Source organism: Acipenser ruthenus, chromosome 28, assembly GCF_902713425.1.
Source record: "Acipenser ruthenus chromosome 28, fAciRut3.2 maternal haplotype, whole genome shotgun sequence".
In the NCBI taxonomy this organism is placed as follows: Eukaryota; Metazoa; Chordata; class Actinopteri; order Acipenseriformes; family Acipenseridae; genus Acipenser; species Acipenser ruthenus.
In genome coordinates, this window is record NC_081216.1 from 2,118,840 (window position 1) to 2,131,143 (window position 12,304).

Below are 12,304 nucleotides of genomic sequence, written 5' to 3' on the forward strand. Positions count from 1 at the left end.
GCTACAGCGTCTCTAGCCTGTAACCATGCGTCTTGTGTAGTAAATTCTGTACAGTCTGGAGAACTGGGATTGGGATTAGCACAGCCTGTGGCTCTGCAGCTCTGTGACACAGACCTACCGTGCCTGAAAAGCCTTTCATCTACCTCGCTGCGATGTGTTATTCAAATGAACAGGTGCCAACAATCAGGCTACTGTACATAGAGTTATCCAACTAGTAATGAAGTCTCATTAGAGTCTGTGGGTTTTGCATTTACCTGGATAGATCTTGGCTACCATGGGTGAAAAACAGTTAATCAATCAGTCCAGTGTATGTACAGCAGAATACATTTGACACATGACTCCATTCAGCGCTATCGTCCTCATTCGAGGACAGACTACTTTGTAATTTTGGTGAGTGTTTAAGTGGCGTCTACCTGTTACTTCAATTTTCTCTTTAACTACATTGTTATGATAACCGACTAATTTTGTTAACTGCGAAAGTGAAGTCTAAATGGAATGCATCAAATTACACAAATATGGTTTGCGTTCTGATTTTCTTCAAAGACAAATTTGGTACTTCAAGGGTTTAATTTGTCAAACTTGTTCAATCTCATTTACACCTCTGCCATAAGTATAAAAATGTGTAAGATTTTCTTGTACAAGGCACATGGGAGGCTGTGTGGTCCAGTGGTTAAAGAAATGGGCTTGTAACCAGGAGGTCCCCGGTTCAAATCCCACCTCAGCCACTTACTCACTTTAATAAAGTGCTCAGCAAGGGTTGGGTACAGTTTTATGACTTGTTTAACAGAATATTTAATAAACCTAATTGAGAAGTTTCATACCACAGACAAATTCTAGATAAATAATGACACCCAGTGTCATATAATGAACTTCTGCACTATGGAAACAGTCCTCTATATGTATTTTCTTTTTAAATAACAGCTTATAAAAGGAAAAGTATTTCTTAATTTCTTTTTGGGGCTTCTGTTGAAGGTTTAAATGGTTCTTGCATTACTTTATATTAATCTTAGCATGCTCATTGAGCATGTAAGAAGATACAATCAAACACAACACTTCCACAACCATAATATATGGCAGCTGAACTGAACTTTACCACCTTACTACAGTACAGTGCTATGGTATTGCCCCACCCACAAAAAGCATAATGTTCACTACCAAGAAAGCATCCAAAAATTGTCATTAAATATCTACCGGACAAAATAAATCACTACACCCTCCAAGATTACATCTGTATGTAGTATGCGAGTATATCATTATTTGTGTTGACATAATCACTACTTACATGACAAATACCTACCTAGACGGAAGACGAAAATATTCTGTGAATTAGCAGAGCGACTGATTTAGCAGCATCGGGGTATGGACACACACACACACATTATTAAATCAATAAATTATGTACGCTGTAGTTAGTATGGTAGAAAAAACAGACATACATACATCTAATGGGTAAAGTGATATCAAATACACATAACAACATCTAACAGACAACAGTAAATTATATTACATAACAGCGAGTGACAGGCGTTGCAAGTGTTATATTATTGTGTATTATTATAATTACAGACACCATTACCTCGACAGTAGCCTCCAGTTTGCCCTCGAAAGTAAAGTCGATGAGGTCGGGTTTCAGAGAGAGCCCGTAGTTGACGGGGGAGACGTCGGTAGGTAACCGTTCGAAGGGCCGCTTCTCTGGCATGGTGCTTGAGACTTGGGTTCGGTTGCTGGTGCTGGCGGTGACGGTGCGGTAAATCGCCGGTTTGACAGTCAAACGGGTCACGAAACGGAGGCGAGCGGGATTCGAGAGCGCGAATTGCGTTTTAGGGATTACTCCTGTGACCGACGACGACAACAGAATCCGACGGCCCAAACCCAGCAGCATATACAAACAGAAACCGCTTCTCCTTCTCCGCTTCTGAGAAACACACACAGAGCAACAACCCAGGCGAGCGTGAGCGTGCGCGGCCCCGCGAGGAAAGAACGTCACCGCGTCGCCGTTCTATCTCCTCCCCCCTCATTTTCATCCCCTGAAGCACAGAATAATATACTCTGTGTGTATATCTGTATGTATATGTACACACACACACACACATTTATATATATATATATACACACACACACAGAATCACGCATCAAACATAAAAAATAAAAAAGGTAATTAACCAATAGTTCAATGCATCATATTACATAAATACAGCTTGTGTTCAGATTTTTTTTTTTTTTTTTTTCAAAGAAAAATAGTATTTGGTACTTAATGATTTAATTTAACCGTTTTGCACCCTGCAATTATAGGCAGGGTTTCTGATCATTATCAAATGTCAGGAAAGATGGAAAGATGGAAAGATGACTGCAGACCAACACTAAGATCTGACCCCACCTGTTTGTAACTAATCTGAAAAAACGTTCAGAAAGCAACAAGACCAGAAACTAGCATAATTCAAAAGTGTATCTATAATTCATGTATTAAAAGCAATCTTTATGTTTGCGTTTACTAGCGGTATGTTATTTATAACTGAAGATAATCAATAAATGAACATAATACAAATTATCTATAATAATAATAATAATAATAATAATCATCATCATCATCTCCAAAACACACAAACACATACGAGGTATGCACATTTATTTGGTGCATTTATCTGTATAAATGTCCAAAAAATTTTATATGTGCAATATTTTAACCTTGATGTCTTTAAGAGACGTATTTATTATGTATGTATGTATATTTATGTATTGGTTCATTTCAGGTAGTTTTCACTGTGTCAAAGTAGTAGAGTTATTTCAGTTTGTCATTAGAAATCAGGCATCTCCTTTCCTTCCAGGAAAGACTTTCTGATTCATCATCACAGGCAGGCAATCTCTATCTTGGTCGTCGGCGTGCGCCCTCTCACCCCCCGTCTCTCTAAATTTCCTTTCCAGCCCCTAACGTCATGGCGTCATCGCTTGACAGACGTCAAAAGCGCGTTCCTGACGGCGTCCACCAAACCATCGCTCCGCGCATTCCAACACTAAGTCGCGCGCAATAATTCCACACATACTACTGTATGTCAAAGCTGGCCCAACCTGTAAATATATATTTTAATGGTTTTCAATGCATAGTGCCATTTAAGGAGCTGTATTAATCACTTTGGTGTGACAAGCTGTTAATATGGCACACTCGGCGCATGTTTGCTGACTCATCCCAGCCTTGGTTTAAAGTCACAGGCTCCCCACTGACTCTCAGTGGTTTAATCGCTGGTCTTTATCATTCTGTCGGTTTTGCAAGACTGTTTTATATACAAACCTTCAGACTTTTGAAAATGTAAACCCCATGAAAATTCATGTTTCATACCTTTAGAAATGTGTGGCGTGTAGTCGAGTCGGTACGATTTTCTATAGGCAGCTTAGACATTATCGTTCTGTCACTAACGCAGGCACGTGAACTAAAGTATTCTTAAAGAATGGATGAGAGACACGTTGTGGAAATACTTGTAGAAATGAGATTTAAAAAAAAAAAAAAACATTGCCTATTATAAGGTGTAGTGTAACTAGAAGTCCCCTATACAAATACAATTCGTATAATAATTCTTTTAAGAAAATCAATATTTTAATGCGGTTCCGCGACCTTCGGATTTCAGGCGAATGCACTTTTATTTCGACCATCTCACGAAGTAAAATTGTCAAACAGTGAGGGGGCATGTTGTGTCCCGCCCTGTTTCCCCCACTCCGGCGCCCCTGGTACCAGTGTCCAAAAATAGCTGCGCTTAGTCCGATGGCTCATGGTAGTATTGCAGCTGCCCCTTGTAAATAATATGATCTGTATGCATTTCAGTTCAATACAGAAGCAGGTGCTTAAAATGATGGTGACATGGGTAGACTGGTGTGTGTGTGTGTGGATGGGAGGGCATCTGAATCATTGCCTAACTACATAATTACACTGATGTGGCAATGGGAAGATGATATGCACAGATGGGAATGTTCAGTAGTTTCAAAAGCGGTGTCACTCTTGCTTTGAGCTTGCTAGGAAGAAGGCCTTGCTGTTTGTTCATTTTTTTTTTTTTTCATCCTGGTTCCAGAGGAACGATGTCACCCTGTGACCTATGAACTCCGCTGGCTCTGCCTGCTTCAATGCCATACCATCAAAGGTTAGAGGCGACCAAATCGAGTGACATGGATTCTCTACAGGCACCCTGAAAAAACGACGCTGTGGGGTTGTGGGTGCGTCCCCACTTTGTAAAACACCTTTTTAAGAACTAAATATGCCTCCAAAAAAAAAGAAGTGCCAAAATATTTAGTTTGTTGTCGACTTTCACCCTGTGTGGAGTTTTGTCTGACTGGAGTTAGAAATAGTAAATACAAATATAGTGAGAGTCAATGAGAAGTCCCCACAAATATAGGAATGCAATCGTGTGTGTGTGTGTGTGTGTGTGTGTGTGTGTGTGTGTGTGTGGAAATCATTGCCTGCTAACTACATAATTATATAGCCAGGGAGTGCAGTGTATGACCTGGTGGACCTCTCATCTGCTATAGTCTGGCTTTGGTCAGGGTTGTGACATTTCAGAGGGCTGTATCGCATCAATATCAGGGTCTAGTACTGTACATTATAAAGACATTTCAGAGGGCTGGATCACATCAATATCAGGGTCTAGTGCTATATATTATAAAGACATTTCAGAGGACTGGATCGCATCAATATCAGGGTTTGCTACATCTGTATATATGTGTTCACAAGGACGGTTTGAAGTTTGAAGACTGTTTATTCTCATTTCACAGTTTAATCTAGGAGACAGCGTTTTGTTTTAAAGCCTATATGCACAATTAAATAAGTATTAAATAATGTTATTACTCATAACACTTAGGGTTGTCCTGCATCAGACTTGAAAACAGTGCATGTACAACACCATATACGTATTTGTAACACTTGTATAAAAATCAACATGTTATCTTATACTACCCAAATGCAAAATGAAAGTTCTATGCAGGAGTCTACAAGTCTGGAGAAAGAGCGTGTCAGATAAGACGGACACAATTAATACATAAGGGTATTTGAAATGAGGACTCTAAAATCAACTACATGTCCGTTGTTGAGCGTGCTCGTTCGTTTTCGCTGTGTTTTTTGGGTTTTTTAAAGTTAATTTACAGTTCAATGCACACTCACTGACTGGAGCTGGGTGACTAGTGGTGCGGGAAGCGCCGCCAGTCACCCACAACAATGAAAAGCTTTGCCCCTGACTTGATTGTTTCCTGTGCTTCCCTTCTGATCCTGTCCAGTCTGATTAACCCAGTCTGACAGACGAGGGATTAATGGAGAGAGGGCGACAACGCCGGATCACATATCCCATTACACTGATAATAACGTCAGGGAAAAAAAACAAAAAACATGGACAGACAGGACTAGATTGACCAATAAATAAATAAATAAATAAATTCATCCAAATAAATGAATACAAAATAATAATAATAAAAAAAATCGTCTTTTACTATTCTTAAATGAAATGATTCAATATTGCTTGCAAGTTTCAACCTCCCTTGAATTCAATGTCCGGTTTGATCAGAATTTGGGTGTGGGTGTTTGGATCGTCTTGTAGAATTTTTTTTTTTTTTTAAAGAAACTAATTGTGTTCTCTTACCGACCCGCCCCTTAATAAAGGCCTATTCCGTTATACACCACAGAGCAATCATGGCCAAGGTTTACTGAGCTGTACCAAGCACAGTGGATGCGTGGTAAATCTTAGCAGTTATGTCCAGTTTATTTTGGCCCAACGCGTGAACTGAAAAAAAAAAAAAAAAAAAAAGCGTCTCAGATTCTTGGCAGAAATGTTCAACTTTTTTCTTCAGTGAATAAATAACTGCCAGATTTTCCCAGCGATGGGGATGCAACACATTAGGTGACATTGTCCTCATTTGAGGACAGGCTAAAAAGTACTTTTCTGAGCATTTTTAACTAGCATATTTTAATGTTCTCCTGAACTATATAATTGTTGTGACAACTTACTCTATCAAATTACATACATACAGTTTGGTTTCTATTTTTGTAAAGAAAAAAAAAAATATTGGGTAGTGTACTTAATTGGTTACAAGTGTCGTCTTGCTCCACCTAGCGGTTTGCTAAAAAGTAATGCAGAGAATAGGAGTGGGTGGCTCTGGCACGTGCATTCCAGCGTGGTGGAGCACGTCTCGCGGAGCAATGCCACTTTGCTGGAATCAACAGACGTCTGCTGCACAAACCCATTGCAAAAACGGATTGCAATTAACGTGTTGCGGAGTTAGCACTAAATTGTGGTGCACAAGAAACTTAGCGCTTTTCAGGCGGGGTTTGTCTTAAAATACATTTGAGAGAGTATCTGACCATTTGCAATGACCAGCTGCAGTTCATTTTAAACTCTGTTTCGTGCAGCTCATTGCAAAAAAAAAAAAAAAAAAAAAAAAAAAGAACGTTAGCATAATTGTATTGATGTGTGGGACGCGTATGGCCCTTACTTGTACCCCAGAGGTCTTAGAAGACTGACACAAAACTTAGAACAAACTGAACAGGGGTTAAGATGAAAAAATCCATCTGGCTGTTGCTCTCTATAGAGATTCTGTAAAAAAAAAAAAAAAAAAAAAAAAAATGAGATGAAGATGCCGCGCTAATGAGGCAGTTACACCAGAGATAGCTAGAGTGCCAAGCGACTGTCAGGAAACATCCTATCTCAACGCCGTTATTTGCGTAACGAGAGAGACATTTTCCAGACTTCTATTCACAGATTTCTGTTCCCACTGAAAAAAACAGCAGCGCTCAGCTGATGGGCTGTTTCAAGCGGGGAATACAATGAAAGATATATTGATGTGGTAATGCTTATAGCATTTGTTGTGGAATTAGATTTATTGTAGCAACATATCACTTTTTTGTGTTTACATAAGTCGAAAATGCATTTGATACAAAACATTGTCATTTTTGTTAAGGATTTTGCAGCTGCCAATAATACTTTGCATGCTCAAAAATGGGTTAAATGGGTAAAATAACTGCTCTTAAAAAACCTGGGGGGGGTGGTGGGGAATATTGTTAGGCCATCATTTGGGCATTAATTCGATACACAGGGAGGATCTTGTCTTTTCAGGTATTAAACACACTTGTCTTGTCCTAGTTATTATTATTATTATTATTATTATTATTATTATTATTATTTATTTCTTAGCAGACGCCCTTGTCCAGGACGACTTACAGTCGTAAACAAAATTACATTCCAAGAATCACAGTACAAGTAATAATACAATTAAGAGCAAGATAAATACAACGACTTTGGTTCTAGCAAGTACAAGTATGACAAAATACAATTTAATAACAGAGCAGATAACAGTGTCAGTGATAGCTACATCAGGATATAATTAAATACAAAATACTACAGATTAAATAACACTTGACAGATTACAGTACTCTAAAGTACAGGATTAAATGCAGTAAAATAGGGGGCAGATAAGAGCAAGTAAAGCGCATTTAAGGAAGAGTGATAAAGTGTCCAGAGGGAAAAAAGAGTTCTACAGGTGCTGTCTGAAGAGGTGAGTCTTGAGGAGGCGCCGGAAGGTGGTCAGGGACTGGGCAGTCCTGACATCTGTAGGAAGGTCATTCCACCACTGCGGAGCGAGGGTGGAGAAGGAGCCGGCTCTGGGCTAATTCTTAATAAAGGGAATGTGAAGCCACTTTGTGCCTTGGAAGAAATTTGGTTTCAAGAGTCTAGGTTTCAGGTCACTGCATGGCACACCAGGTGAGACTTGGGGATTGAGACAGCAAAACGTGCTGCTGCTGTCATAATCTACATGACTGAGGAAGCATCAGATGTTTGTAGTGATCATGTAGTGTCCTGGGAAGGTATATTAAAATCCCGGGACACCTTTCTCAAAACCGGGACAGATCCAGGGAAAACAGGGACAGGTGTCAATCCTACTTCAAACCGGAACCCTGCCACGCGTATTACAGGCAACTGAGTTTTATACCTCAGTGCAAGACTCCCTTTTTCTGACCAGCCTCCCCTTGGGTTTCCCTGGGTCTGTGGCGCCGGCAGTGGGGGTTATCAAAACGCCACAGGGCGAGGGAGAGTCCCGTCGTCTGACTGCGGAGCCAGAGAAGGAAGTGAAAGAGTCGTAATGCACCAGGCGTGAGAAGACGCGCCGGAACTGCCTGGAGGTGGCGTTGTAGAGCAGGGGGTTGACGCTGGAGCTGAGGTAGTAGAATGCGTTGGCGATGGGCTGCAGGGTGATGTAGGATCGGTAGTAGTCCTCCGTCCAATGGCTCTTCCCCCGCAGCACCGTCATGAGGCGCCGGCTCTGGAAAGGGACCCAGCACACCGCCAGCACACCCACAATGCAACCTGTTCAGGGAGGGAGGAGACGTGTCAGGAACGGTGTTAAAACATGCACCTTGTGAAGGCGTAAGGTCATTATTAGGGTTTCTGGTTTTAGGTTTTTAACCAATATACAACAGACACCAGCCACCCCAACAAATAAAAAGAAAATTAGACAGACAGATAGATAGATAGATACTTTTACTTTTTGAAATTACTTTATTAACTATAAATTGACATAAAAATACATGTGCAAACACAATAATTACAAAAAAAATCAAAAAAAGTTAGATAGATAGATATAAACTATATATATCCATTTTATATTGCATGAATGAAATCGAGCTGCATAACCAAGTAACCTCTTGGGCTTTGGTTCATGATTATTTATGCTGGCCACGTGTAAACCTTTGGAAAGGTGTTGCATCTTGATTATTCCATATACAACAGAACAAAAAAAATAAATAAGAAACAGTGCATAAAAAGTTAACTAAATCAATAGCATCACCACGCCACCACCTACCCAACATCAGCACATTCTGCCTCCTGGCCCCCGCTCTCCCTGCCTCTCCGAATTTGGGCAGCCTCTGGAAGGAGCCATCGAGACACCTGACCGACACCGAATCAGGGTGCCATCGGAGCAGGGAACGCACCATCTGCTGGCATGTGACCCCCACTGACAGCAGAACCCCCAGATACAGGACGAAGGAGGTGCACACCAGGGCCTTGAATGTGCCCTCCTGCGACGGGATGTTGGTGCAGACCAGAACGGGTGGGCGGGGGTCTCCGAAATCCCGAAAAGGGGAGAGCGCGTCCTCCACGCCCATGGCAAAGAGGGCGGGCGCCCCGCACACCAACGAGAGCAGCCACACCAAGGCAACAAGCCTCTTGGAACGGCCCCTGGACATCGCCTTGGCTCTGAGAGGGTGGCAGGCAGCCAGGTAGCGCTCCAGGCTGAAGGCGAGGATGTTGAAGACAGTGGCATAGCTGCAGGTCTCCCATAAGAAGTAGAAGCCTTTGCAGCCCACGTCCCCCATACTCCAGGGAAAGGGGTGCCAGATGATGCTGTAGAGCTCCACGGGGATTCCCACACTCAAGATCAGGAGATCAGAGCAAGCCATGCTCGTCACGTGGTAGCACACGCTTTTCTGGATGCAGGTCCCACGCTTCAGGATCCAGGTGACCCTGAGGACCAGGAGGTTCCCCAGCACCCCGAACAGGAAGAGGCCCCCATAGACAGCAGTGACGGCCGTCTTAGCCCTGAAGCTCAGTTGCGTGGATCGGTGGGGTGCCTCGGGTGTGGGCCAGCACGGAGCTTCCTCGGTAGTGTTGGACATGGTGGTAACTTTATGAGCTTCAGATCAGTGCTGCAGATCCAATATCGATGCTGCAGTCAAAACAGCAAACATGCTTTCTGGTGTCGCTTTTTTGTCTCTGCTGTCTTGCTGGGGGTCACTGCTTGGCTGTTTCCAAGGAATGTCCTGAGATGAAAGTGTTGCCCGGTTATTTGAGACACCGCCGATCCTCTCTGTCAGCTACATGGAGAAGGCGCTCCATACTTGAGATGCAATATGTTAAAGTACGGGAACTTTTTACCCTGTCCGGTTTCCCTCCAAGGCGTTGTTCTGCCACTGAACTCTGTTGACCAGATCTTGGAAGTGGGAGGAGACGGTGCTAGTGCAGCAGCAGCAGCAGCAGCAGGTTTCGTATAAACACACTTGTGCTGCACACAGAGGCAATGAGTGGCACGCAGATCCAAGTGCCTGCCTATTAGAGTGAGAAAGAGAAGCAACCCCCACACCTTTCCAAAGGTTAATGAGGAGCACTATCGAGCCTTAATGGAAAAGCTTTTCGGGTTTCATTATCCACGAGTGTTTTACAGCTCATGGTTGCCAAGCATCCATGGACAGTTTTATTTTCTGTGAATAAAAAGACCAATGTGGACCACAGGTTATGACCATCTTGACTTGAGTCCATAAAATGCGGTGAGCCATATGATGATTTAACTGGCCATACTGGAAAAAACAAGAATGTGTCAGTAACAGAATCCTATATTCAGAATGAGAGCCATGGGTATGAAATAGATTACTATGACATGCAGTTTGGAAAGAAGGAATTATTTACAGCAGGACTAAGGGGTGGGGATTGTATTGCCCATGTTTCCTCACTCAGACCCCTTACTTACTAAATACCCGGGTATCTCTAAATAGATAATTGCCAACTCTTTACAAATATGCTAAATATTTTAACGAGCAAGACAAGTAGAATAATAACGTGATTAATAGTTTAATTAAAGTCGGATAAGTGGAATTTAAGACCTCTAGAAAATGTTGGACAGCGATTAATCTGACCTAAATGATTAAAATCACATTTTAAATCAATAAAAGAAAAACAACGACATCTGGTTAATTTCAAATGACATCCTTTGCAGCTTGAATTAAGAAACCCGCCAATGACTGTCGCGGGTCTGAGTGTTTTAATCTCACGTTGCGGGTGAAATGCGGGTCAATTAATGGGCTGCTTCAATGCTGTAGCATTGTGTTTGAAATACCTGCTTACCGAACTAGGTTTTTTAACGCACCTCTCTAAACTGCAAAGTGAATTGCTTGATTAGTTTAGTAAATGTATTTAACTGTTTAAATACATTTAATTATCCGCGTATTGCTTGCATTTTTTATACAGTAAACAATATCTATCAAAATAGCGCAACACCATTATTATTAACTTTGCACGCCCCTGCACTCTTTCATTTAAACTTGTGGCAGCAGGTAAAGTTTCTATTTGTTTACTATGTCTTGATTCACACAGTCCCGCCCAGACAAGAGACTCAGAAAGCCAATCAGCTGCTGTATAGGTTTGAAACGATCCTCGCAGGCAGGTGAGTGTTTTTAGTAACAATTAAGTAAAACAATTCAATTAATTTAGCGACAGTTCGCACAATTCAGACTCGCTTTACTGAATTGCAGTTTAGAGAGGTGTGTTACAAAACCTGACCTGTCCCGAGATTCTGGATCATGAGTGTAGGTAACCCCAGCCCGAATTAAAACAAAGACCAAATGTGAGACAAGAAAACCACCGGAAACAGCTGTTAATGCACAGCGCATTCACTTAAACACCCCAGAACTGCTTACTTTGAAGTGCAGTACATGTATACAGCACGTCTATAAAGAGGACAGGATTAATGGATTTTCTGTACGGGGGAAGAGTTCAGGTTTGGTACAGGGTGTCCGACGGTTGTCTGGGTTTAGTTCATGAAAATAAATATTCTTTAAGTTTATTGTACTTGAATATACATTTCTGTTTCCTGTTCAATATATACGGCTGTAAAAATGTCATTGCATGGGGTTATTTTCGTTTCTTTGACTCGTGTGAAGCCCGTTTATCTCGCTGTACAAGCCTGCAAGAAGTATTGTTTCAGCTTCCCCTGTACTTCCCGTGTCCCGTGCAGTGAGTAGCGTGCAGTTTAGCAGCAGGGAATGAGACTGTACGGCTCAGGGGAGGTTAATATGGACCGCAACTCAAGGAGTTAACTTACTGTGTACTGTGCTTGCAGGACCAATAGGAGTCTGTGTTTAAGATCTATAGAATTTATTATTAATTAGTCAAGGTGGTGAATGATGCATCCCAAATGCTGCTGCAGAGTCACTTCCAACAGGACCTCGTTTGTTTTACGTCTCATCTGAAGGACGGAGCACAAGGAGGTTAAGTGACTTGCTCAGGGTCACACACACACACAGTGAGAGTGTCTGTGGTGGGATTGAACCAAGAAAAGTCTTATTAATAGAATATGGGAAGCCAACATTTAGCTAAACAAAACCCAATGTGGGGCCCATTTATAAATAAATTACCAAAATAGATCTTACTGTCGCCTTACTACATTAACTTTATATCATTTGCTGTCATTATATTCCTATGTAATAATTATCACTGCAGGTATGGGCTTGGGTTGTGGGTTTAGATGTCTATATTTTTTTGAATGTTATATTTGAGAATATGCTTGT

The 12,304-nt window shown here is 41.6% G+C and overlaps 2 protein-coding genes across 2 annotated transcripts in view; both read right to left on the bottom strand.

Moving 5' to 3' along the window:
• The window catches only part of LOC117435083 (puromycin-sensitive aminopeptidase-like), a 34,033-nt gene extending 32,038 nt beyond the window's left edge, over positions 1 to 1,995 (bottom strand). The window contains exon 1 of the mRNA XM_034058015.3: positions 1,577 to 1,995. Coding sequence (XP_033913906.1) covers positions 1,577 to 1,882 — 306 coding nt within the window. The 5' untranslated portion in view covers positions 1,883 to 1,995. The remainder of the gene's footprint in view (positions 1 to 1,576) is intronic.
• Positions 1,996 to 6,959: 4,964 nt separating this feature from the next.
• LOC117434470 (G-protein coupled receptor 39-like) lies at positions 6,960 to 10,176 on the bottom strand. Its single transcript, XM_034057030.3, has 2 exons — positions 8,827 to 10,176; positions 6,960 to 8,330 (listed from the first exon to the last, which is right to left on the bottom strand). The coding sequence occupies exons 1-2, from the start codon at positions 9,638 to 9,640 to the stop codon at positions 7,951 to 7,953; spliced, it is 1,194 nt and encodes a 397-aa protein (XP_033912921.2). The 5' UTR covers positions 9,641 to 10,176; the 3' UTR covers positions 6,960 to 7,950.
• Between the last annotated feature and the right edge of the window lie 2,128 nt (positions 10,177 to 12,304).

What these genes read in the sequence shown, in the direction of transcription:
- LOC117434470 (XM_034057030.3), bottom strand. Translation starts at nt 9,640, where the DNA reads ATGTCCAACACTACCGAGGAAGCTCCGTGCTGGCCCACACCCGAGGCA. An exon ending in GCAGAATGTGCTGATGTTGG is followed by an intron (nt 8,331 to 8,826) that starts GTAGGTGGTGGC and finishes CTCCCTGAACAG; the next exon opens with GTTGCATTGTGGGTGTGCTG.